We start from the raw sequence: 26,074 nt of genomic DNA, 5'->3' as shown, positions 1-26,074 counted from the left end.
ATGTCTCAACTGAAAAGCAGTTAGCAGATATTTTTACCAAAGCTCTGGATGCCACATAGTTTGAAAAATTGAGACAGTTATTGGGTATCTGCCTATTTGAGGAATTATAGCAATCAAAGGGATTTTGGTGTGCCAACGGCTATTGTGTCATTACTTTTGAGGCACGCTTAATCAGGAATTTCCATTGTCTCTTGATAACCTCTCCTGCAATCTCCACTGCACAACTTCAAATCTCTGAAACTCATTCCAAAGCCGTCCATCCTTTTCTTGAAGACCCGTGTTTCCTTCTTTGTGTCCTCTTCACCATGAGTCAAGATTCCAGCAAGAAACTCACTCCTGAGATGAATGCTTACGGGGTAAAGGTAATGGGTTTGAAATCCAAAACCTCAAAATCTTCAAGGGTTTCAAAATCCTCTCCTCATACCTCTGAAATCGCAATTGCTCAAGGTATTCCTCAACCATCGTCTGATCCGTGCAAGAAGAAAGGGAAAAAGACACGATCCAAGTCAGATGCGTCCATAGCAAAGAAGAAGATGGTAACGAGAAGCTCTGAGGCTACCCAAGGAGTGAATTCCGAGGCTGAAATCAACCCAAGTACAGGTGATGATGTTGCTGATCCTCGTATCACTGAAGTGTTGGAAACTCCTCTCAAGGAAGTTTTACATGCAGATGTAGATCCAATTGTTCCATCACAAAGCAACAATCAATCAAACCACGATGTTGATACTGATTGCAACAAGGATTCTGATTATCTTGAGGAAGAGGTAATGGTTCCCAACTCGACTCCCTCTGTTGATAAAGATATGCTTGTCGAAGATGTTCAGGATGTCATTGAAAACTCAGAATCTGATGAGGTGTTGATCAACACCCTTGGTGCTTCTGCCTCTGTTGGTTCAAAGAGGCGAAAGATGACTGTTGTTCGTAAGTACTCTACGCGTTCCTCTGGCAAGAAGTTAGGTTTGGGTTTGAGTGAGACCAAGAAGCGCAAGAAGGTCATTATTCTTGATGATGATACTCCTGTTGTACAGAATTTCAAAAGAAAGGTTCACAAAGATAATGCTACTCCTGTTGTTGATGAGACTCCAACTGTGGAGTTGGATAAGTCAGATACTGGTTCTGCTGCTCGAAAGCGCAAGATTGGGAGACGAATTCCAGAAAATGTGCCTGCTGCTCCTTTGGATAACATTTCTTTTCACTCTGAAGAAAGTGTTGGTAAGTGGAAGTATGTTTATCAGCGCAGGATTGCTCAAGAGAGAGAATTGACTGGTGAGATTTTGCATTGTCATGAAATTATGGAACTTATTGAGGCTGCTGGGTTGTTGAAAACTGTTACTGAGATTGGTGGCTGCTATGACAAGTTGGTGAGAGAATTTATTGTGAATGTGACTACAAATTGCACTGTGTCTGGGCATCCTGATTTCAGGAAAATTTTTGTGCGTGGTAGGTGTGTACACTTTTCACCTGAGATCATTAATCAGTATTTGGGAAGGAGCACTATTGCCACAGGAAATGAAGAGTTTTCCTTGAGTGCTATCACTAATGAACTCACGGCTGGTCAGGTTGTGGAATGGCCTGTCAAAGGCTTGCTGTCTTCTACTCATTTGAGTGTGAAGTATGCTATCTTAAATCGCATTGGTGCTGCAAATTGGGCTCCTACCACCCACAACTCAGATATTTCTTCAGGTTTGGCAAAATTAATTTATCTGATTGGTACTAAGGCTCAGTTTGATTTTGGTGAATATGTCTTTGCTCAAACTATGAAGCATGCTGACACCTTTGCTATCAAGCTCCCTATTGGGTTTCCTTGTTTACTTTGTGGGATTATCTTGAGTCAACATCCTCAAATTCTCCTTGTTGATGAGGTTCCTAGCAAGAAGGCTAGTCTTCTCACTATTGATTACAGGCTGCTAGCTGGTGCCCATGTTTCTGATGTTGCTGGTTTGGCTGAGATGACTCAGGGGGAGGGTGCTTCCTCTCAGAAGACTCCTGAGACTCCTATTGGTGCGCTTATTGCCGTGTCTAAGATGCTTCAGGACACGATTACTAGTTGTACATTGAGGAAGAGGAATGTGGACACTCTCATTCTGCAGTTGACTAAAGGCAAGAGGCCTCTTGAAGACAATGCTGCTGCTAATAATCAAGATGATGCTGGTACTTCTAATGATGACACTACTGCTAGTGATTAGTGTCTTTGTTCATTCTTCATTCAATCTGGTTGTAATACTTTGTTGGCTTCTGCTGGTTCTCTGCACCCTTTGACAAATTCTGCTAATAAAGGGGGAGAATGGTACTGTTGCTTGTGTTTGTGCTGTTGTTGCTGTTGTTGAGTGTTTTTGTTATTCAGACTAAGTATGGTGCTCTGTATTCAGACTCAGTAGTGTGTTCAGTTCATCATATGCTGTGTGCTGTTTTGTGTTAATGGATGAGTATTGTTGTTTTGCATTGGTTGGCTTTCTGATCATGTTTTAGCAAAAATTTGCCAGAGGGGGAGATTGTAGTTCTTTTGATTGGCTGCATTTTGCTCAAACCATGATGTGCAACCATATGTGCCAACATCTGGAGCAACATGGTGGAATTACATATGTTGTTGGTTCAGTCGTTAAAGTCAAGGTTGTTGTGAGATTGTTGATTGTATGGAGATTCAGAAGATTTATTCTATGCTGTGCGTTTTATCTTCTGAAGACGTGTTTGTTTTAATCTTGGCTCAAGTAACAAGATTGATAACGTGTGAACCAAGTCTATCTCTAAGTTTGAATTCTGTTTTACTTGGTTCTGTTATTTTATTCTGGTAAGATTTGATTCCTTGAAGATTCCTTCCAGAAGTGTGTTAGTGGACTCTATGACGTTCAGCCCATTGAAGATCCAAGCCTCAAGTGAACGTCTATATAAAGGAACTTATAAGCCCTAGCTGCGTGTGGATTCAGAGAGATACATACTGATCTTAGGGTTTTTGTTTGTGAGTCCTCTTGTGAGTTTTGTACCAACTTAGTGCTTACGTTCATCAAAGTACTAAGTTGATGTGTTTAGTTGAGTTGTAATCTCATCAAACTTGTTTATTGATAAAACATGATTTGATCACTGTGGCAGTGGTCATTAGGGGTTAGAGAAAGTTTTCTCATAGCTTAGAGGAGAAGGGCTAAGCTAGATTCACTTGTGTAATAGTGGTGGACATAAAAGAGGCTCTATACTAAGGGGGAGTACTTAGGTATAGGAGGGACTTTCATGTGACCTGAGAACTATTATTTGATAGTGAATTGACTCCTGGATTGGTATCCTCCAGACGTAGGTGATGTTCACCGAACTGGGTTAACGACTCCTTGTGTTTGTCTGTTTATCTGTTTGTTTATTTTTAATACTCTGATTGTGTTCTGTTGTGCTACACATTGTTGCAACATTGTGTATCACATCTGTCCTAGGTGAATACGAATTTCAATAACAAGGCCCGAATCTCATTCGTCCTATCAAACTTTCTCAAAACTCTCAAAATAAAATCGGCATGACCTGCCCGCAATTCTCACTACTCAGAATCACATATTTCATTGCAAGAGCATAATTAATTCAGCACAATCAACCAACATGTCATATATCCACATATTATGCAATAACCACGTAACACTTAGCATATAAAGCATGCATCACACATCCTAAATTACCCACATAGCACATAGCATGTGATTCACTCTCAAAAACATTCAGTAGATGAATCATCTACATTGTCAGCCGAAGCCTCAGAAAACATTTTTCCCAATCAAACACAAACAAGTGCATAAACAATAAATCAATGTCGAAAGCATCGACCCTAAGCATTAACTAGAGATTCAGTGAGTAGCCCTCACCTTAGCCAATTTCCATACTAAGGTGCAACTCCGATCCGATTACATCTTTATTTGCATATGTTGGCTCGATTCCTCCCATTCTGTAGCTTCGATGCAAGGTGCTTCCGTTCATCGTACGAAAATCAAGTTTCTGAAACTTGTCGGCGAAGAGTCGCCAGAGAAAGTTGCGGCTCACGGGGTTGACGGAGGAACTGTCACCGGAGACTCAAAGGAAGGTTGTTCCTTCATCCTTTCGCGGCCAGAAACTCAACGGCGCTGTCCGTTTCCCCAAAGAGTCGACGGTTTGCCCAGAAAGTTCAGCCGAAGGTCGACGGTGGTTGTCGGGGTCGTCGAATAAAATGACCCAAATACGAAATTGAAGATAGGGTTTTGCTCTCCTCACGGCAAGGATCGTAGCAGTATCCTCTGTTTTTCCATCGGTCGCCGGAGTTGACCGGAAAGAGCTCCCGAAGGTGGCAGCGGCGGCGGTCGACGGCGACGGAACGACAATCCGGAATATGGGTTTTGTTGTGGACACCGCAAGGGTTCCAACGTTACTTATCTCGCTGTGAACGGAGGTCCGAGTACACTGGATTCGAAGGTCGTAGTTTGCGATGTCGGCGACGTCGGCGCGTCGTTATGATCTGTTTTCACGTCGTTCTCCCCTGTTTTCTTTCATGGTTCCTTTGTCGTTTCTCTTTGCTTGCTTCGTGGCCATGGAGGTGGTGCTCTCGGCTGGAAAGAGAGACCCATGGTGGTGGTTCATGTGGTGCGTCCATGATGGTGTTGTGGGTGGCCATCGGTGGTGGCTTTGAGAGGAAGAAAGAAGAAGAAGAACATGTTGATGATGGGGTGCTGCCATGGGTGATAGAGGAAGAAGAAACATGGTGTGCGGGTACAGCAAAGGAGAGGAAAATGGTGATGGTGTCTCCTTGTGGTGCTGGCCTTCTTGTGGTGGCCATGGAGAGAAAGAAAAGGAACGTGGTGGCTGCCATGGTGGCTTTCTTGTGTGAAGAAGGAGGGGTAGAACAAGAACATGTTTGTGGTGATGGTTTTCATGGTGGAAAGGAGAAGAAGAACGTGATTATGGTGGCCTCTTGGGTGGACATAACAGCCATGGTGAGGAGGAGGGGCGGTGGTGGCTTGTGTTTCCACGCTTGGAGAAGAGAAAGGAAGAATGAAGAAAATGAAATGGGTCTGCTGCAGCAAAAGAAAGAATTGAAAATGGAAAGAAAGGAGAAGAGGACATAATATATATAGAAGAAGAAGTGTAAGAAATGGGTCTGCAGAACTAAAGGAAGGGAAAATGAAAAAGTGTAATGAGAGAGAGGGATGTCGACATAGTGAGTGAGGGAGGATAAGGATGTTTAGATATTTTGTAAACCGGTACAGATTAGTTTAAATATCGGAAAATTTAACTCATAGAGTTAAGATAAAAATATGAGAGTGATTCCGATTCTTTCCTACTGATTCCAACGTATTTTAGACACGATATTCTCCCCGCTAAATCTTCTAATTCTTCAAAGAAATATCGGTATGATTTTTGGTTTTCGAGGCTTGTTTTTAATGGTTACCGGCTTAAAATGCACTTTATGATTTTGACCTCGGATGCAGAAACTTCCTTCTGAAGAAAGATTTGGAACGTCGATTAGAGTGGGCGTGCGCGGATGAAATCCTTATTTGAAACTCCGAACAGAAAAAGTCTTCATCGTCGGTTGATTTTAGGTTTCTTGAACTATCAGGGTTTCGGTTTCGGCAAACTTCCGATGATTGGAATCGGACGTTCGTAGATCCTAGAATTTCGCCTCGAAACGATTGTTATATATGGAAAAAGAGAAGTTCTAACATTTCTCTGAAGATTTTTGGACTAAATTCCTACAGTGTTCCAAAGGAGGAAGATCTTTGGAAATTTTATTCCTATAGTGTTCCAAAGGTGGAACATAGTTTTATTTTCTAAGGTTCTTGTCCTAGGTTCTAAAGCGAATATCGATCGTGCTATAACTTAAATCTACTTCGATACAATCCTTTGACTTTTATTGAACTTCCTCCTTCATAAATTTATTCCATTTAGTAAACTCTTGTTCAGGTTTTCCTTTCACGATACATCAACCCTAATCGTGAATAGGAAGTTTATTCACTTAGCATAAGCTTAAAAACTTGGGTCTTACATTACTACCCTCCAAAAAGAAAGTTTCGTCCTCGAAACTTAGGGTTCAGTAAAAAGCTCCGGATATTATCCCTCGATCTTCTCCTCTAATTCCAGATAGCACCGTCCGTGTCTTTGCCGCTCAAGAACATCAAATTCTCGACACAGTCTGCAATGAAAGGATCACACCTCAGGCTACAAGTCGCGAAATTTCAGTCTGATTGAGGACACGCGGAGCTAACTTAACTAGCTACAACTTTGAAAATGAACTTTTGTGATGTTTCGACTTTTAGGAGGGTCCCGCGATTGTCGGAAGCTGTGAGATGCTGCCGCTCAAGAACATCAATTTCTCGACACAGTCTGCAATGAAAGGATCACACCTCAGGCTACAAGTCGCGAAATTCCAGTCTGATTGAGGCCTCGCGGAGCTAACGTAACGAGCTACAACTTTGAAAAAGAACTTTTGTGAAGTTTCGACTTTTTGGAGGGTCCCGCGATTGTCGGAAGCTGTGAGATGCTGCCGCTCAAGAACATCAAATTCTCGACACAGTCTGGAATGAAAGGATCACACCTCAGGCTACAAGTCGCGAAATTTCATTCTGATTGAGGCCTCACGTTGCTAACTTAACGAGCTACAACTTTGGAAAAGAACATTTGTGAAGTTTCGACTTTTAGGAAGGTCCCGCGATTGTCGGAAGCTGTGAGATGCTGCCGCTCAAGAACATCAATTTCTCGACACAGTCTGCAATGAAAGGATCACACCTCAGGCTACAAGTCGCGAAATTTGAGTCTGATTGAGGCCTCGCGGAGCTAACTTAACGAGCTACAACATTGAAAAAAGAACTTTTTTGGGAAGTTTCGACTTTTTGGAGGGTCCCGCGATTGTCGGAAGCTGTGAGATGCTACCGCTCAAGAACATCAAATTCTCGACACAGTCTGGAATGAAAGGATCACACCTCGGGCTACAAGTCGCGAAATTTCAGTCTGATTGAGGCCTCGCGGAGCTAACTTAACGTGCTACAACTTTGAAAAAGAACTTTTGTGAAGATTCAACTTTTAGGACGGTCCCGCGATTGTCGGAAGCTGTGAGATGCGGCCGCTCAAGAACATCAAATTCTCGACACAGTCTGCGATGAAAGGATCATACCTCAGGCTACAAGTCGTGAAATTTCAGTCTGATTGAGGCCACACGGAGCTAACTTAACGAGCTACAACTTTGAAAAAGAACTTTTGTGAAGTATCGACTTTTTGGAAGGTCCCGCGATTGTCGGAAGCTGTGAGATGCTGCCGCTCAAGAACATCAAATTCTCGACACAGTCTGCAATGAAAGGATCATACCTCAGGCTACAAGTCGCGAAATTTCAGTCTGATTGAGGCCTCGCGGAGCTAACTTAACGAGCTACAACTTTGAAAAACGAACTTTTTTGGGAAGTTTCGACTTTCTGGAGGGTCCCGCGATTGTCGGAAGCTGCGAGATGCTACCGCTCAAGAACATCAAATTCTCGACACAGTCTGGAATGAAAGGATCACACCTTGGGCTACAAGTCGCAAAATTTCAGTCTGATTGAGGACACGCGGAGCTAACTTAACGTGCTACAACTTTGAAAAAGAACTTTTGTGAAGATTCAACTTTTAGGACGGTCCCGCGATTGTCGGAAGCTGTGAGATGCGGCCGCTCAAGAACATCAAATTCTCGACACAGTCTGCGATGAAAGGATCATACCTCAGGCTACAAGTCGTGAAATTTAAGTCTGACTGAGGACACACGGAGCTAACTTAACGAGCTACAACTTTGAAAATGAACTTTTTTTGATGTTTCGACTTTTAGGAGGGTCCCGCGATTGTCGGAAGCTGTGAGATGCTGCCGCTCAAGAACATCAATTTCTCGACACAGTCTGCAATAAAAGTATCACACCTCAGGCTACAAGTCGCGAAATTTCAGTCTGATTGAGGCCTCGCGGAGCTAACGTAACGAGATACAACTTTGAAAAAGAACTTTTGTGAAGTTTCGACTTTTTGGAGGGTCCCGCGATTGTCGGAAGCTGTGAGATGCTGCCGCTCAAGAACATCAAATTCTCGACACAGTCTGGAATGAAAGGATCACACCTCAGGCTACAAGTCGCGAAATTTCAGTCTGATTGAGGCCTCGCGTTGCTAACTTAACGAGCTACAACTTTGGAAAAGAACTTTTGTGAAGTTTCGACTTTTAGGAAGGGCCCGCGATTGTCGGAAGCTGTGAGATGCTGCCGCTCAAGAACATCAATTTCTCGACACAGTCTGCAATGAAAGGATCACACCTCAGGCTACAAGTCGCGAAATTTGAGTCTGATTGAGGCCTCGCAGAGCTAACTTAACGAGCTACAACTTTGAAAAAAGAACTTTTTTGGGAAGTTTCGACTTTTTGGAGGGTCCCGCGATTGTCGGAAGCTGTGAGATGCTACCGCTCAAGAACATCAAATTCTCGACACAGTCTGGAATTAAAGGATCACACCTCGGGCTACAAGTCGCGAAATTTCAGTCTGATTGAGGACACGCGGAGCTAACTTAACGTGCTACAACTTTGAAAAAGAACTTTTGTGAAGATTCAACTTTTTGGAGGGTCCCGCGATTGTCGGAAGCTGTGAGATGCTACCGCTCAAGAACATCAAATTCTCGACACAGTCTGGAATTAAAGGATCACACCTCGGGCTACAAGTCGCGAAATTTCAGTCTGATTGAGGCCTCGCGGAGCTAACTTAACGTCCTACAACTTTGAAAAAGAACTTTTGTGAAGATTCAACTTTTAGGACGGTCCCGCGATTGTCGGAAGCTGTGAGATGCGGCCGCTCAAGAACATCAAATTCTCGACACAGTCTGCGATGAAAGGATCATACCTCAGGCTACAAGTCGTGAAATTTCAGTCTGATTGAGGCCACACGGAGCTAACTTAACGAGCTACAACTTTGAAAAAGAACTTTTGTGAAGTATCGACTTTTTGGAAGGTCCCGCGATTGTCGGAAGCTGTGAGATGCTGCCGCTCAAGAACATCAAATTCTCGACACAGTCTGCAATGAAAGGATCATACCTCAGGCTACAAGTCGCGAAATTTCAGTCTGATTGAGGCCTCGCGGAGCTAACTTAACGAGCTACAACTTTGAAAAAAGAACTTTTTTGGGAAGTTTCGACTTTCTGGAGGGTCCCGCGATTGTCGGAAGCTGCGAGATGCTACCGCTCAAGAACATCAAATTCTCGACACAGTCTGGAATGAAAGGATCACACCTCGGGCTACAAGTCGCAAAATTTCAGTCTGATTGAGGACACGCGGAGCTAACTTAACGTGCTACAACTTTGAAAAAGAACTTTTGTGAAGATTCAACTTTTAGGACGGTCCCGCGATTGTCGGAAGCTGTGAGATGCGGCCGCTCAAGAACATCAAATTCTCGACACAGTCTGCGATGAAAGGATCATACCTCAGGCTACAAGTCGTGAAATTTAAGTCTGACTGAGGACACACGGAGCTAACTTAACGAGCTACAACTTTGAAAATGAACTTTTTTTGATGTTTCGACTTTTAGGAGGGTCCCGCGATTGTCGGAAGCTGTGAGATGCTGCCGCTCAAGAACATCAATTTCTCGACACAGTCTGCAATAAAAGGATCACACCTCAGGCTACAAGTCGCGAAATTTCAGTCTGATTGAGGCCTCGCGGAGCTAACGTAACGAGCTACAACTTTGAAAAAGAACTTTTGTGAAGTTTCGACTTTTTGGAGGGTCCCGCGATTGTCGGAAGCTGTGAGATGCTGCCGCTCAAGAACATCAAATTCTCGACACAGTCTGGAATGAAAGGATCACACCTCAGGCTACAAGTCGCGAAATTTCAGTCTGATTGAGGCCTCGCGTTGTTAACTTAACGAGCCACAACTTTGGAAAAGAACTTTTGTGAAGTTTCGACTTTTAGGAAGGGTCCGCGATTGTCGGAAGCTGTGAGATGCTGCCGCTCAAGAACATCAATTTCTCGACACAGTCTGCAATGAAAGGATCACACCTCAGGCTACAAGTCGCGAAATTTGAGTCTGATTGAGGCCTCGCGGAGCTAACTTAACGAGCTACAACTTTGAAAAAAGAACTTTTTTGGGAAGTTTCGACTTTTTGGAGGGTCCCGCGATTGTCGGAAGCTGTGAGATGCTACCGCTCAAGAACATCAAATTCTCGACACAGTCTGGAATTAAAGGATCACACCTCGGGCTACAAGTCGCGAAATTTCAGTCTGATTGAGGCCTCGCGGAGCTAACTTAACGTGCTACAACTTTGAAAAAGAACTTTTGTGAAGTTTCGACTTTTTGGAGGGTCCCGCGATTGTCGGAAGCTGTGAGATGCTGCCGCTCAAGAACATCAAATTCTCGACACAGTCTGCAATGAAAGGATCATACCTCAGGCTACAAGTCGCGAAATTTCAGTCTGATTGAGGCCTCGCGGAGCTAACTTAACGAGCTACAACTTTGAAAAAAGAACTTTTTTGGGAAGTTTCGACTTTCTGGAGGGTCCCGCGATTGTCGGAAGCTGCGAGATGCTACCGCTCAAGAACATCAAATTCTCGACACAGTCTAGAATGAAAGGATCACACCTCGGGCTACAAGTCGCAAAATTTCAGTCTGATTGAGGACACGCGGAGCTAACTTAACGTGCTACAACTTTGAAAAAGAACTTTTGTGAAGATTCAACTTTTAGGACGGTCCCGCGATTGTCGGAAGCTGTGAGATGCGGCCGCTCAAGAACATCAAATTCTCGACACAGTCTGCGATGAAAGGATCATACCTCAGGCTACAAGTCGTGAAATTTAAGTCTGACTGAGGACACACGGAGCTAACTTAACGAGCTACAACTTTGAAAATGAACTTTTTTTGATGTTTCGACTTTTAGGAGGGTCCCGCGATTGTCGGAAGCTGTGAGATGCTGCCGCTCAAGAACATCAATTTCTCGACACAGTCTGCAATAAAAGGATCACACCTCAGGCTACAAGTCGCGAAATTTCAGTCTGATTGAGGCCTCGCGGAGCTAACGTAACGAGCTACAACTTTGAAAAAGAACTTTTGTGAAGTTTCGACTTTTTGGAGGGTCCCGCGATTGTCGGAAGCTGTGAGATGCTGCCGCTCAAGAACATCAAATTCTCGACACAGTCTGGAATGAAAGGATCACACCTCAGGCTACAAGTCGCGAAATTTCAGTCTGATTGAGGCCTCGCGTTGTTAACTTAACGAGCTACAACTTTGGAAAAGAACTTTTGTGAAGTTTCGACTTTTAGGAAGGGCCCGCGATTGTCGGAAGCTGTGAGATGCTGCCGCTCAAGAACATCAAATTCTCGACACAGTCTGGAATTAAAGGATCACACCTCGGGCTACAAGTCGCGAAATTTCAGTCTGATTGAGGCCTCGCGGAGCTAACTTAACGTGCTACAACTTTGAAAAAGAACTTTTGTGAAGATTCAACTTTTAGGACGGTCCCGCGATTGTCGGAAGCTGTGAGATGCGGCCGCTCAAGAACATCAAATTCTCGACACAGTCTGCGATGAAAGGATCATACCTCAGGCTACAAGTCGTGAAATTTCAGTCTGATTGAGGCCACACGAAGCTAACTTAACGAGCTACAACTTTGAAAAAGAACTTTTGTGAAGTATCGACTTTTTGGAAGGTCCCGCGATTGTCGGAAGCTGTGAGATGCTGCCGCTCAAGAACATCAAATTCTCGACACAGTCTGCAATGAAAGGATCATACCTCAGGCTACAAGTCGCGAAATTTCAGTCTGATTGAGGCCTCGCGGAGCTAACTTAACGAGCTACAACTTTGATAAAAGAACTTTTTTGTGAAGTTTCGACTTTTTGGAGGGTCCCGCGATTGTCGGAAGCTGCGAGATGCTACCGCTCAAGAACATCAAATTCTCGACACAGTCTAGAATGAGAGGATCACACCTCGGGCTACAAGTCGCGAAATTTCAGTCTGATTGAGGCCTCACGTTGCTAACTTAACGAGCTACAACTTTGGAAAAGAACATTTGTGAAGTTTTGACTTTTAGGAAGGTCCCGCGATTGTCGGAAGCTGTGAGATGCTGCCGCTCAAGAACATCAATTTCTCGACACAGTCTGCAATGAAAGGATCACACCTCAGGCTACAAGTCGCGAAATTTGAGTCTGATTGAGGCCTCGCGGAGCTAACTTAACGAGCTACAACTTTGAAAAAAGAACTTTTTTGGGAAGTTTCGACTTTTTGGAGGGTCCCGCGATTGTCGGAAGCTGTGAGATGCTACCGCTCAAGAACATCAAATTCTCGACACAGTCTGGAATTAAAGGATCACACCTCGGGCTACAAGTCGCGAAATTTCAGTCTGATTGAGGCCTCGCGGAGCTAACTTAACGTGTTACAACTTTGAAAAAGAACTTTTGTGAAGATTCAACTTTTAGGACGGTCCCGCGATTGTCGGAAGCTGTGAGATGCGGCCGCTCAAGAACATCAAATTCTCGACACAGTCTGCGATGAAAGGATCATACCTCAGGCTACAAGTCGTGAAATTTCAGTCTGATTGAGGCCTCGCGGAGCTAACGTAACGAGCTACAACTTTGAAAATGAACTTTTGTGATGTTTCGACTTTGAGGAGGGTCCCGCGATTGTCGGAAGCTGTGAGTTGCTGCCGCTCAAGAACATCAAATTCTCGACACAGTCTGCAGTGAAAGGATCACACCTCAGGCTACAAGTCGCGAAATTTCAGTCTGATTGAGGCCTCGCGGAGCTAACTTAACGAGCTACAACTTTGAAAAAAGAACTTTTTTGGGAAGTTTCGACTTTCTGGAGGGTCCCGCGATTGTCGGAAGCTGTGAGATGCTGCCGCCCAAGAACATCAAATTCTCGACACAGTCTGCAGTGAAAGGATCACACCTCAGGCTACAAGTCGCGAAATTTTAGTCTGATTGAGGCCTCGCGGAGCTAACTTAACGTGCTACAACTTTGAAAAAAGAACTTTTTTGGGAAGTTTCGACTTTTTGGAGGGTCCCGCGATTGTCGGAAGCTGTGAGATGCTACCGCTCAAGAACATCAAATTCTCGACACAATCTGGAATGAAAGGATCACACCTCAGGCTACAAGTCGCGAAATTTCAAATTGATTGAGGACACACGGAGCTAAGTTAACGTGCTACAACTTTGAAAAAGAACTTTTGTGAAGATTCAACTTTTAGGACGGTCCCGCGATTGTCGGAAGCTGTGAGATGCGGCCGCTCAAGAACATCAAGTTCTCGACACAGTCTGCAATGAAAGGATCATACCTCAGGCTACAAGTCGTGAAATTTCAGTCTGATTGAGGCCACGCGGAGCTAACTTAACGAGCTACAACTTTGAAAAAGAACTTTTGTGAAGTATCGACTTTTTGGAAGGTCCCGCGATTGTCGGAAGCTGTGAGATGCTGCCGCTCAAGAACATCAAATTCTCGACACAATCTGGAATGAAAGGATCACACCTCAGGCTACAAGTCGCGAAATTTCAAACTGACTGAGGCCTCGCGTTGCTAACTTAACGAGCTAAAACTTTGGAAAAGAACTTTTGTGAAGTTTCGACTTTTAGGAAGGTCCCGCGATTGTCGGAAGCTATGAGATGCTGCCGCTCAAGAACATCAAATTCTCGACACAGTCTACAGTGAAAGGATCACACCTCAGGCTACAAGTCGCGAAATTTCAGTCTGATTGAGGCCTCGCGGAGCTAACGTAACGAGCTACAACTTTGAAAAAGAACTTTTGTGAAGTTTCGACTTTTTGGAGGGTCCCGCGATTGTCGGAAGCTGTGAGATGCTGCCGCTCAAGAACATCAAATTCTCGACACAATCTGGAATGAAAGGATCACACCTCAGGCTACAAGTCGCGAAATTTCAGTCTGATTGAGGCCTCGCGGAGCTAACGTAACGAGCTACAACTTTGAAAAAAGAACTTTTTTGGGAAGTTTCGACTTTCTGGAGGGTCCCGCGATTGTCGGAAGCTGTGAGATGCTGCCGCTCAAGAACATCAAATTCTCGACACAGTCTGCAGTGAAAGGATCACACCTCAGGCTACAAGTCGCGAAATTTCAGTCTGATTGAGGCCTCGTGGAGCTAACTTAACGTGCTACAACTTTGAAAAAAGAACTTTTTTGGGAAGTTTCGACTTTTTGGAGGGTCCCGCGATTGTCGGAAGCTGTGAGATGCTACCGCTCAAGAACATCAATTTCTCGACACAATCTGGAATGAAAGGATCACACCTCAGGCTACAAGTCGCGAAATTTCAAATTGATAGAGGACACACGGAGCTAACTTAACGTGCTACAACTTTGAAAAAGAACTTTTGTGAAGATTCAACTTTTAGGACGGTCCCGCGATTGTCGGAAGCTGTGAGATGCGGCCGCTCAAGAACATCAAGTTCTCGACACAGTCTGCGATGAAAGGATCATACCTCAGGCTACAAGTCGTGAAATTTCAGTCTGATTGAGGCCACGCGGAGCTAACTTAACGAGCTACAACTTTGAAAAAGAACTTTTGTGAAGTATCGACTTTTTGGAAGGTCCCGCGATTGTCGGAAGCTGTGAGATGCTGCCGCTCAAGAACATCAAATTCTCGACACAATCTGGAATGAAAGGATCACACCTCAGGCTACAAGTCGCGAAATTTCAAACTGACTGAGGCCTCGCGTTGCTAACTTAACGAGCTAAAACTTTGGAAAAGAACTTTTGTGAAGTTTCGACTTTTAGGAAGGTCCCGCGATTGTCGGAAGCTATGAGATGTTGCCGCTCAAGAACATCAAATTCTCGACACAGTCTACAGTGAAAGGATCACACCTCAGGCTACAAGTCGCGAAATTTCAGTCTGATTGAGGCCTCGCGGAGCTAACGTAACGAGCTACAAATTTGAAAAAGAACTTTTGTGAAGTTTCGACTTTTTGGAGGGTCCCGCGATTGTCGGAAGCTGTGAGATGCTGCCGCTCAAGAACGTCAAACTCTCGACACAATCTGGAATGAAAGGATCACACCTCAGGCTACAAGTCGCGAAATTTCAGTCTGATTGAGGCCTCGCGGAGCTAACGTAACGAGCTACAACTTTGAAAATGAACTTTTGTGATGTTTCGACTTTTAGGAGGGTCCCGTGATTGTCGGAAGCTGTGAGATGCTGCCGCTCAAGAACATCAATTTCTCGACACAGTCTGCAATGAAAAGATCACACCTCAGGCTACAAGTCGCGAAATTTCAGTCTGATTGAGGCCTCGCGGAGCTAACGTAACGAGCTACAACTTTGAAAATGAACTTTTGTGATGTTTCGACTTTGAGGAGGGTCCCGCGATTGTCGGAAGCTGTGAGATGCTGCCGCTCAAGAACATCAAATTCTCGACACAGTCTGCAGTGAAAGGATCACACCTCAGGCTACAAGTCGCGAAATTTCAGTCTGATTGAGGCCTCGCGGAGCTAACGTAACGAGCTACAACTATGAAAAAGAACTTTTTTGGGATGTTTCGACTTTTTGGAGGGTCCCGCGATTGTCGGAAGCTGTGAGATGCTACCGCTCAAGAACATCAAATTCTCGACACAGTCTGGAATGAAAGGATCACACCTCCGGCTACAAGTCGCGAAATTTCAGTCTGATTGAGGCCTCGCGTTGCTAACTTAACGAGCTACAACTTTGGAAAAGAACTTTTGTGAAGTTTCGACTTTTAGGAAGGGCCCACGATTGTCGGAAGCTGTGAGATGCTGCCGCTCAAGAACATCAATTTCTCGACACACTCTGCAATGAAAGTATCACACCTCGGGCTACAAGTCGTGAAATTTCAGTCTGATTGAGGCCACGCGGAGCTAACTTAACGAGCTACAACTTTGAAAAAGAACTTTTGTGAAGTATCGACTTTTTGGAAGGTCCCGCGATTGTCGGAAGCTGTGAGATGCTGCCGCTCAAGAACATCAAATTCTCGACACAGTCTGCAATGAAAGGATCACACCTCAGGCTACAAGTCGCGAAATTTCAGTCTGATTGAGGCCTCGCGTTGCTAACTTAACGAGCTACAACTTTGGAAAAGAACTTTTGTAAAGTTTTGACTTTTATGAAGGGCCCGCGATTGTCGGAAGCTGTGAGATGCTGCCGCTCAAGAACATCAATTTCTCGACACACTCTGCAATGAAAGTTTCACACCTCGGGCTACAAGTCGTGAAATTTCAGTCTGATTGAGGCCTCGCGGAGCTAACGTAACGAGCTACAAATTTGAGAAAGAACTTTTGTGAAGTTTCGACTTTTTGGAGGGTCCCGCGATTGTCGGAAGCTGTGAGATGCTGCCGCTCAAGAACATCAAATTCTCGACACAATCTGGAATGAAAGGATCACACCTCGGGCAACAAGTCGCGAAATTTCAAACTGACTGAGGCCTCGCGTTGCTAACTTAACGAGCTAAAACTTTGGAAAAGAACTTTTGTGAAGTTTCGACTTTTAGGAAGGTCCCGCGATTGTCCGAAGCTGTGAGATGCTGCCGCTCAAGAACATCAAATTCTCGACACAGTCTGGAATGAAAGGATCACACCTCAGGCTACAAGTCGCGAAATTTCAGTCTGATTGAGGCCTCGCGTTGTTAACTTAACGAGCCACAACTTTGGAAAAGAACTTTTGTGAAGTTTCGACTTTTAGGAAGGGTCCGCGATTGTCGGAAGCTGTGAGATGCTGCCGCTCAAGAACATCAATTTCTCGACACAGTCTGCAATGAAAGGATCACACCTCAGGCTACAAGTCGCGAAATTTGAGTCTGATTGAGGCCTCGCGGAGCTAACTTAACGAGCTACAACTTTGAAAAAAGAACTTTTTTGGGAAGTTTCGACTTTTTGGAGGGTCCCGCGATTGTCGGAAGCTGTGAGATGCTACCGCTCAAGAACATCAAATTCTCGACACAGTCTGGAATTAAAGGATCACACCTCGGGCTACAAGTCGCGAAATTTCAGTCTGATTGAGGCCTCGCGGAGCTAACTTAACGTGCTACAACTTTGAAAAAGAACTTTTGTGAAGTTTCGACTTTTTGGAGGGTCCCGCGATTGTCGGAAGCTGTGAGATGCTGCCGCTCAAGAACATCAAATTCTCGACACAGTCTGCAATGAAAGGATCATACCTCAGGCTACAAGTCGCGAAATTTCAGTCTGATTGAGGCCTCGCGGAGCTAACTTAACGAGCTACAACTTTGAAAAAAGAACTTTTTTGGGAAGTTTCGACTTTCTGGAGGGTCCCGCGATTGTCGGAAGCTGCGAGATGCTACCGCTCAAGAACATCAAATTCTCGACACAGTCTAGAATGAAAGGATCACACCTCGGGCTACAAGTCGCAAAATTTCAGTCTGATTGAGGACACGCGGAGCTAACTTAACGTGCTACAACTTTGAAAAAGAACTTTTGTGAAGATTCAACTTTTAGGACGGTCCCGCGATTGTCGGAAGCTGTGAGATGCGGCCGCTCAAGAACATCAAATTCTCGACACAGTCTGCGATGAAAGGATCATACCTCAGGCTACAAGTCGTGAAATTTAAGTCTGACTGAGGACACACGGAGCTAACTTAACGAGCTACAACTTTGAAAATGAACTTTTTTTGATGTTTCGACTTTTAGGAGGGTCCCGCGATTGTCGGAAGCTGTGAGATGCTGCCGCTCAAGAACATCAATTTCTCGACACAGTCTGCAATAAAAGGATCACACCTCAGGCTACAAGTCGCGAAATTTCAGTCTGATTGAGGCCTCGCGGAGCTAACGTAACGAGCTACAACTTTGAAAAAGAACTTTTGTGAAGTTTCGACTTTTTGGAGGGTCCCGCGATTGTCGGAAGCTGTGAGATGCTGCCGCTCAAGAACATCAAATTCTCGACACAGTCTGGAATGAAAGGATCACACCTCAGGCTACAAGTCGCGAAATTTCAGTCTGATTGAGGCCTCGCGTTGTTAACTTAACGAGCTACAACTTTGGAAAAGAACTTTTGTGAAGTTTCGACTTTTAGGAAGGGCCCGCGATTGTCGGAAGCTGTGAGATGCTGCCGCTCAAGAACATCAAATTCTCGACACAGTCTGGAATTAAAGGATCACACCTCGGGCTACAAGTCGCGAAATTTCAGTCTGATTGAGGCCTCGCGGAGCTAACTTAACGTGCTACAACTTTGAAAAAGAACTTTTGTGAAGATTCAACTTTTAGGACGGTCCCGCGATTGTCGGAAGCTGTGAGATGCGGCCGCTCAAGAACATCAAATTCTCGACACAGTCTGCGATGAAAGGATCATACCTCAGGCTACAAGTCGTGAAATTTCAGTCTGATTGAGGCCACACGAAGCTAACTTAACGAGCTACAACTTTGAAAAAGAACTTTTGTGAAGTATCGACTTTTTGGAAGGTCCCGCGATTGTCGGAAGCTGTGAGATGCTGCCGCTCAAGAACATCAAATTCTCGACACAGTCTGCAATGAAAGGATCATACCTCAGGCTACAAGTCGCGAAATTTCAGTCTGATTGAGGCCTCGCGGAGCTAACTTAACGAGCTACAACTTTGATAAAAGAACTTTTTTGTGAAGTTTCGACTTTTTGGAGGGTCCCGCGATTGTCGGAAGCTGCGAGATGCTACCGCTCAAGAACATCAAATTCTCGACACAGTCTAGAATGAGAGGATCACACCTCGGGCTACAAGTCGCGAAATTTCAGTCTGATTGAGGCCTCACGTTGCTAACTTAACGAGCTACAACTTTGGAAAAGAACATTTGTGAAGTTTTGACTTTTAGGAAGGTCCCGCGATTGTCGGAAGCTGTGAGATGCTGCCGCTCAAGAACATCAATTTCTCGACACAGTCTGCAATGAAAGGATCACACCTCAGGCTACAAGTCGCGAAATTTGAGTCTGATTGAGGCCTCGCGGAGCTAACTTAACGAGCTACAACTTTGAAAAAAGAACTTTTTTGGGAAGTTTCGACTTTTTGGAGGGTCCCGCGATTGTCGGAAGCTGTGAGATGCTACCGCTCAAGAACATCAAATTCTCGACACAGTCTGGAATTAAAGGATCACACCTCGGGCTACAAGTCGCGAAATTTCAGTCTGATTGAGGCCTCGCGGAGCTAACTTAACGTGTTACAACTTTGAAAAAGAACTTTTGTGAAGATTCAACTTTTAGGACGGTCCCGCGATTGTCGGAAGCTGTGAGATGCGGCCGCTCAAGAACATCAAATTCTCGACACAGTCTGCGATGAAAGGATCATACCTCAGGCTACAAGTCGTGAAATTTCAGTCTGATTGAGGCCTCGCGGAGCTAACGTAACGAGCTACAACTTTGAAAATGAACTTTTGTGATGTTTCGACTTTGAGGAGGGTCCCGCGATTGTCGGAAGCTGTGAGTTGCTGCCGCTCAAGAACATCAAATTCTCGACACAGTCTGCAGTGAAAGGATCACACCTCAGGCTACAAGTCGCGAAATTTCAGTCTGATTGAGGCCTCGCGGAGCTAACTTAACGAGCTACAACTTTGAAAAAAGAACTTTTTTGGGAAGTTTCGACTTTCTGGAGGGTCCCGCGATTGTCGGAAGCTGTGAGATGCTGCCGCCCAAGAACATCAAATTCTCGACACAGTCTGCAGTGAAAGGATCACACCTCAGGCTACAAGTCGCGAAATTTTAGTCTGATTGAGGCCTCGCGGAGCTAACTTAACGTGCTACAACTTTGAAAAAAGAACTTTTTTGGGAAGTTTCGACTTTTTGGAGGGTCCCGCGATTGTCGGAAGCTGTGAGATGCTACCGCTCAAGAACATCAAATTCTCGACACAATCTGGAATGAAAGGATCACACCTCAGGCTACAAGTCGTGAAATTTCAAATTGATTGAGGACACACGGAGCTAAGTTAACGTGCTACAACTTTGAAAAAGAACTTTTGTGAAGATTCAACTTTTAGGACGGTCCCGCGATTGTCGGAAGCTGTGAGATGCGGCCGCTCAAGAACATCAAGTTCTCGACACAGTCTGCAATGAAAGGATCATACCTCAGGCTACAAGTCGTGAAATTTCAGTCTGATTGAGGCCACGCGGAGCTAACTTAACGAGCTACAACTTTGAAAAAGAACTTTTGTGAAGTATCGACTTTTTGGAAGGTCCCGCGATTGTCGGAAGCTGTGAGATGCTGCCGCTCAAGAACATCAAATTCTCGACACAATCTGGAATGAAAGGATCACACCTCAGGCTACAAGTCGCGAAATTTCAAACTGACTGAGGCCTCGCGTTGCTAACTTAACGAGCTAAAACTTTGGAAAAGAACTTTTGTGAAGTTTCGACTTTTAGGAAGGTCCCGCGATTGTCGGAAGCTATGAGATGCTGCCGCTCAAGAACATCAAATTCTCGACACAGTCTACAGTGAAAGGATCACACCTCAGGCTACAAGTCGCGAAATTTCAGTCTGATTGAGGCCTCGCGGAGCTAACGTAACGAGCTACAACTTTGAAAAAGAACTTTTGTGAAGTTTCGACTTTTTGGAGGGTCCCGCGATTGTCGGAAGCTGTGAGATGCTGCCGCTCAAGAACATCAAATTCTCGACACAATCTGGAATGAAAGGATCACACCTCAGGCTACAAGTCGCGAAATTTCAGTCTGATTGAGGCCTCGCGGAGCTAACGTAACGAGCTACAACTTTGAAAAAAGAACTTTTTTGGGAAGTTTCGACTTTCTGGAGGGTCCCGCGATTGTCGGAAGCTGTGAGATGCTGCCGCTCAAGAACATCAAATTCTCGACACAGTCTGCAGTGAAAGGATCACACCTCAGGCTACAAGTCGCGAAATTTCAGTCTGATTGAGGCCTCGTGGAGCTAACTTAACGTGCTACAACTTTGAAAAAAGAACTTTTTTGGGAAGTTTCGACTTTTTGGAGGGTCCCGCGATTGTCGGAAGCTGTGAGATGCTACCGCTCAAGAACATCAATTTCTCGACACAATCTGGAATGAAAGGATCACACCTCAGGCTACAAGTCGCGAAATTTCAAATTGATAGAGGACACACGGAGCTAACTTAACGTGCTACAACTTTGAAAAAGAACTTTTGTGAAGATTCAACTTTTAGGACGGTCCCGCGATTGTCGGAAGCTGTGAGATGCGGCCGCTCAAGAACATCAAGTTCTCGACACAGTCTGCGATGAAAGGATCATACCTCAGGCTACAAGTCGTGAAATTTCAGTCTGATTGAGGCCACGCGGAGCTAACTTAACGAGCTACAACTTTGAAAAAGAACTTTTGTGAAGTATCGACTTTTTGGAAGGTCCCGCGATTGTCGGAAGCTGTGAGATGCTGCCGCTCAAGAACATCAAATTCTCGACACAATCTGGAATGAAAGGATCACACCTCAGGCTACAAGTCGCGAAATTTCAGTCTGACTGAGGCCTCGCGTTGCTAACTTAACGAGCTAAAACTTTGGAAAAGAACTTTTGTGAAGTTTCGACTTTTAGGAAGGTCCCGCGATTGTCGGAAGCTATGAGATGCTGCCGCTCAAGAACATCAAATTCTCGACACAGTCTACAGTGAAAGGATCACACCTCAGGCTACAAGTCGCGAAATTTCAGTCTGATTGAGGCCTCGCGGAGCTAACGTAACGAGCTACAAATTATAGAAAGAACTTTTGTGAAGTTTCGACTTTTTGGAGGGTCCCGTGATTGTCGGAAGCTGTGAGATGCTGCCGCTCAAGAACATCAAATTCTCGACACAATCTGGAATGAAAGGATCACACCTCAGGCTACAAGTCGCGAAATTTCAGTCTGATTGAGGCCTCGCAAAGCTAACGTAACGAGCTACAACTTTGAAAATGAACTTTTATGATGTTTCGACTTTTAGGAGGGTCCCGTGATTGTCGGAAGCTGTGAGATGCTGCCGCTCAAGAACATCAATTTCTCGACACAGTCTGCAATGAAAAGATCACATCTCAGGCTACAAGTCGCGAAATTTCAGTCTGATTGAGGCCTCGCGGAGCTAACGTAACGAGCTACAACTTTGAAAATGAACTTTTGTGATGTTTCGACTTTGAGGAGGGTCCCGCGATTGTCGGAAGCTGTCAGATGCTGCCGCTCAAGAACATCAAATTCTCGACACAGTCTGCAGTGAAAGGATCACACCTCAGGCTACAAGTCGCGAAATTTCAGTCTGATTGAGGCCTCGCGGAGCTAACGTAACGAGCTACAACTATGAAAAAGAACTTTTTTGGGATGTTTCGACTTTTTGGAGGGTCCCGCGATTGTCGGAAGCTGTGAGATGCTACCGCTCAATAACATCAAATTCTCGACACAGTCTGGAATGAAAGGATCACACCTCCGGCTACAAGTCGCGAAATTTCAGTCTGATTGAGGCCTCGCGTTGCTAACTTAACGAGCTACAACTTTGGAAAAGAACTTTTGTGAAGTTTCGACTTTTAGGAAGGGCCCGCGATTGTCGGAAGCTGTGAGATGCTGCCGCTCAAGAACATCAATTTCTCGACACACTCTGCAATGAAAGTATCACACCTCGGGCTACAAGTCGTGAAATTTCAGTCTGATTGAGGCCACGCGGAGCTAACTTAACGAGCTACAACTTTGAAAAAGAACTTTTGTGAAGTATCGACTTTTTGGAAGGTCCCGCGATTGTCGGAAGCTGTGAGATGCTGCCGCTCAAGAACATCAAATTCTCGACACAATCAGGAATGAAAGGATCACACCTCAGGCTACAAGTCGCGAAATTTCAAACTGACTGAGGCCTCGCGTTGCTAACTTAACGAGCTAAAACTTTGGAAAAGAACTTTTGTGAAGTTTCGACTTTTAGGAAGGTCCCGCGATTGTCGGAAGCTGGGAGATGCTGCCGCTCAAGTACATCAAATTCTCGACACAGTCTGCGATGAAAGGATCATACCTCAGGCTACAAGTCGCGAAATTTCAGTCTGATTGAGGCCTCGCGGAGCTAACGTAACGAGCTACAACTTTGAAAAAGAACTTTTGTGAAGTTTCGACTTTTTGGAGGGTCCCGCGATTGTCGAAAGCTGTGAGATGCTGCCGCTCAAGAACATCAAATTCTCGACACAATCTGGAATGAAAGGATCACACCTCAGGCTACAAGTCGCGAAATTTCAAACTGATTGAGGCCTCGCGTTGCTAACTTAACGAGCTAAAACTTTGGAAAAGAACTTTTGTGAAGTTTCGACTTTTAGGAAGGTCCCGCGATTGTCGGAAGCTGGGAGATGCTGCCGCTCAAGAACATCAAATTCTCGACACAGTCTGGAATGAAAGGATCACACCTCAGGCTACAAGTCTCGAAATTTCAGTCTGATTGAGGCCTCGCGTCGCTAACCTATAGAGCTACAACTTTGGAAAAGAACTTTTGTGAAGTATCGACTTTTTGGAAGGTCCCGCGATTGTCGGAAGCTGTGAGATACTGCCGCTCAAGAACATCAATTTCTCGACACACTCTGCATTGAAAGGATCACACCTCAGGCTACAAGTCGCGAAATTTCAGTCTGATTGCGGCCTCGCGGAGTTAACGTAACGAGCTACAACTTCGAAAATGAACTTTTGTGATGTTTCGACTTTTTGGAGGGTCCCGCGATTGTCGAAAGCTGTGAGATGCTGCCGCTCAAGAACATCAAATTCTCGACACAATCTGGAATGAAAGGATCACACCTCAGGCAACAAGTCGCGAAATTTAAAACTGACTGAGGCCTCGCGTTGCTAACTTAACGAGCTAAAACTTTGGAAAAGAACTTTTGTGAAGTTTCGACTTTTAGGAAGGTCCCGCGATTGCTTGAAGCTGTGAGATGCTGCCGCTCAAGAACATCAAATTCTCGACACAGTCTGGAATGAAAGGATCACACCTCAGGCTACAAGTCTCGAAATTTCAGTCTGATTGAGGCCTCGCGTCGCTAACCTATAGAGCTACAACTTTGGAAAAGAACTTTTGTGAAGTATCGACTTTTTGGAAGGTCCCGCGATTGTCGGAAGCTGTGAGATACTGCCGCTCAAGAACATCAATTTCTCGACACACTCTGCATTGAAAGGATCACACCTCAGGCTACAAGTCGCGAAATTTCAGTCTGATTGCGGCCTCGCGGAGTTAACGTAACGAGCTACAACTTCGAAAATGAACTTTTGTGATGTTTCGACTTTTTGGAGGGTCCCGCGATTGTCGAAAGCTGTGAGATGCTGCCGCTCAAGAACATCAAATTCTCGACACAATCTGGAATGAAAGGATCACACCTCAGGCAACAAGTCGCGAAATTTAAAACTGACTGAGGCCTCGCGTTGCTAACTTAACGAGCTAAAACTTTGGAAAAGAACTTTTGTGAAGTTTCGACTTTTAGGAAGGTCCCGCGATTGCTTGAAGCTGTGAGATGCTGCCGCTCAAGAACATCAAATTCTCGACACAGTCTGCAGTGAAAGGATCACACCTCAGGCTACAAGTCGCGAAATTTCAGTCTGATTGAGGCCTCGCGGAGCTAACGTAACGAGCTACAACTTTGAAAAAGAACTTTTGTGAAGTTTCGACTTTTTGGAGGGTCCCGCGATTGTCGGAAGCTGTGAGATGCTGCCGCTCAAGAACATCAAATTCTCGACACAATCTGGAATGAAAGGATCACACCTCAGGCTACAAGTCGCGAAATTTCAAACTGATTGAGGCCTCGCGTTGCTAACTTAACGAGCTAAAACTTTGGAAAAGAACTTTTGTGAAGTTTCGACTTTTAGGAAGGTCCCGCGATTGTCGGAAGCTGGGAGATGCTGCCGCTCAAGTACATCAAATTCTCGACACAGTCTGCGATGAAAGGATCATACCTCAGGCTACAAGTCGCGAAATTTCAGTCTGATTGAGGCCTCGCGGAGCTAACGTAACGAGCTACAACTTTGAAAAAGAACTTTTGTGAAGTTTCGACTTTTTGGAGGGTCCCGCGATTGTCGAAAGCTGTGAGATGCTGCCGCTCAAGAACATCAAATTCTCGACACAATCTGGAATGAAAGGATCACACCTCAGGCTACAAGTCGCGAAATTTCAAACTGATTGAGGCCTCGCGTTGCTAACTTAACGAGCTAAAACTTTGGAAAAGAACTTTTGTGAAGTTTCGACTTTTAGGAAGGTCCCGCGATTGTCGGAAGCTGGGAGATGCTGCCGCTCAAGAACATCAAATTCTCGACACAGTCTGGAATGAAAGGATCACACCTCAGGCTACAAGTCTCGAAATTTCAGTCTGATTGAGGCCTCGCGTCGCTAACCTATAGAGCTACAACTTTGGAAAAGAACTTTTGTGAAGTATCGACTTTTTGGAAGGTCCCGCGATTGTCGGAAGCTGTGAGATGCTGCCGCTCAAGAACATCAATTTCTCGACACACTCTGCATTGAAAGGATCACACCTCAGGCTACAAGTCGCGAAATTTCAGTCTGATTGCGGCCTCGCGGAGTTAACGTAACGAGCTACAACTTTGAAATGAACTTTTGTGATGTTTCGACTTTTAGGAGGGTCCCGCGATTGTCGGAAGCTGTGAGATGCTGCCGCTCAAGAACATCAAATTCTCGACACAGTCTGCAGTGAAAGGATCACACCTCAGGCTACAAGTCGCGAAATTTCAGTCTGATTGAGGCCTCGCGGAGCTAACTTAACGAGCTACAACTTTGAAAAAGAACTTTTGTGAAGATTCGACTTTTAGGAGGGTCCCGCGATTGTCGGAAGCTGTGAGTTGCTGCCGCTCAAGTACATCAAATTCTCGACACAGTCTGCGATGAAAGGATCATACCTCAGGCTACAAGTCGTGAAATTTCAGTCTGATTGAGGCCACGCGGAGCTAACTTAACGAGCTACAACTTTGAAAAAGAACTTTTGTGAAGTATCGACTTTTTGGAAGGTCCCGCGATTGTCGGAAGCTGTGAGATGCTGCCGCTCAAGAACATCAAATTCTCGACACAGTCTGCAATGAAAGGATCACACCTCAGGCTACAAGTCGCGAAATTTCAGTCTGATTGAGGCCTCGTGTTGCTAACTTAACGAGCTACAACTTTGGAAAAGAACTTTTGTGAAGTTTCGACTTTTATGAAGGGCCCGCGATTGTCGGAAGCTGTGAGATGCTGCCGCTCAAGAACATCTAATTCTCGACACAGTCTGCAGTGAAAGG

At 45.0% G+C, this 26,074-nt stretch overlaps 1 protein-coding gene across 1 annotated transcript; it reads left to right on the top strand.

The window, feature by feature from the left end:
- The first annotated feature begins 305 nt into the window (after window positions 1–305).
- On the top strand, window positions 306–2,186 carry LOC130737149 (uncharacterized). The gene has a single exon (XM_057588915.1). It carries the CDS (start codon window positions 306–308, stop codon window positions 2,184–2,186), a length of 1,881 nt encoding a protein of 626 aa, XP_057444898.1.
- Window positions 2,187–26,074: the final 23,888 nt, after the last annotated feature.

The sequence above is a fragment of the Lotus japonicus genome, chromosome 2 (assembly GCF_012489685.1).
Source record: "Lotus japonicus ecotype B-129 chromosome 2, LjGifu_v1.2".
Lineage (NCBI taxonomy): Eukaryota > Viridiplantae > Streptophyta > Magnoliopsida > Fabales > Fabaceae > Lotus > Lotus japonicus.
This window is presented reverse-complemented; position numbering and strand designations above follow the sequence as displayed.

Excerpts from the sequence above, each read along its gene's own strand:
- LOC130737149 (XM_057588915.1), top strand. The coding sequence starts at position 306 with ATGAGTCAAGATTCCAGCAAGAAACTCACTCCTGAGATGAATGCTTAC.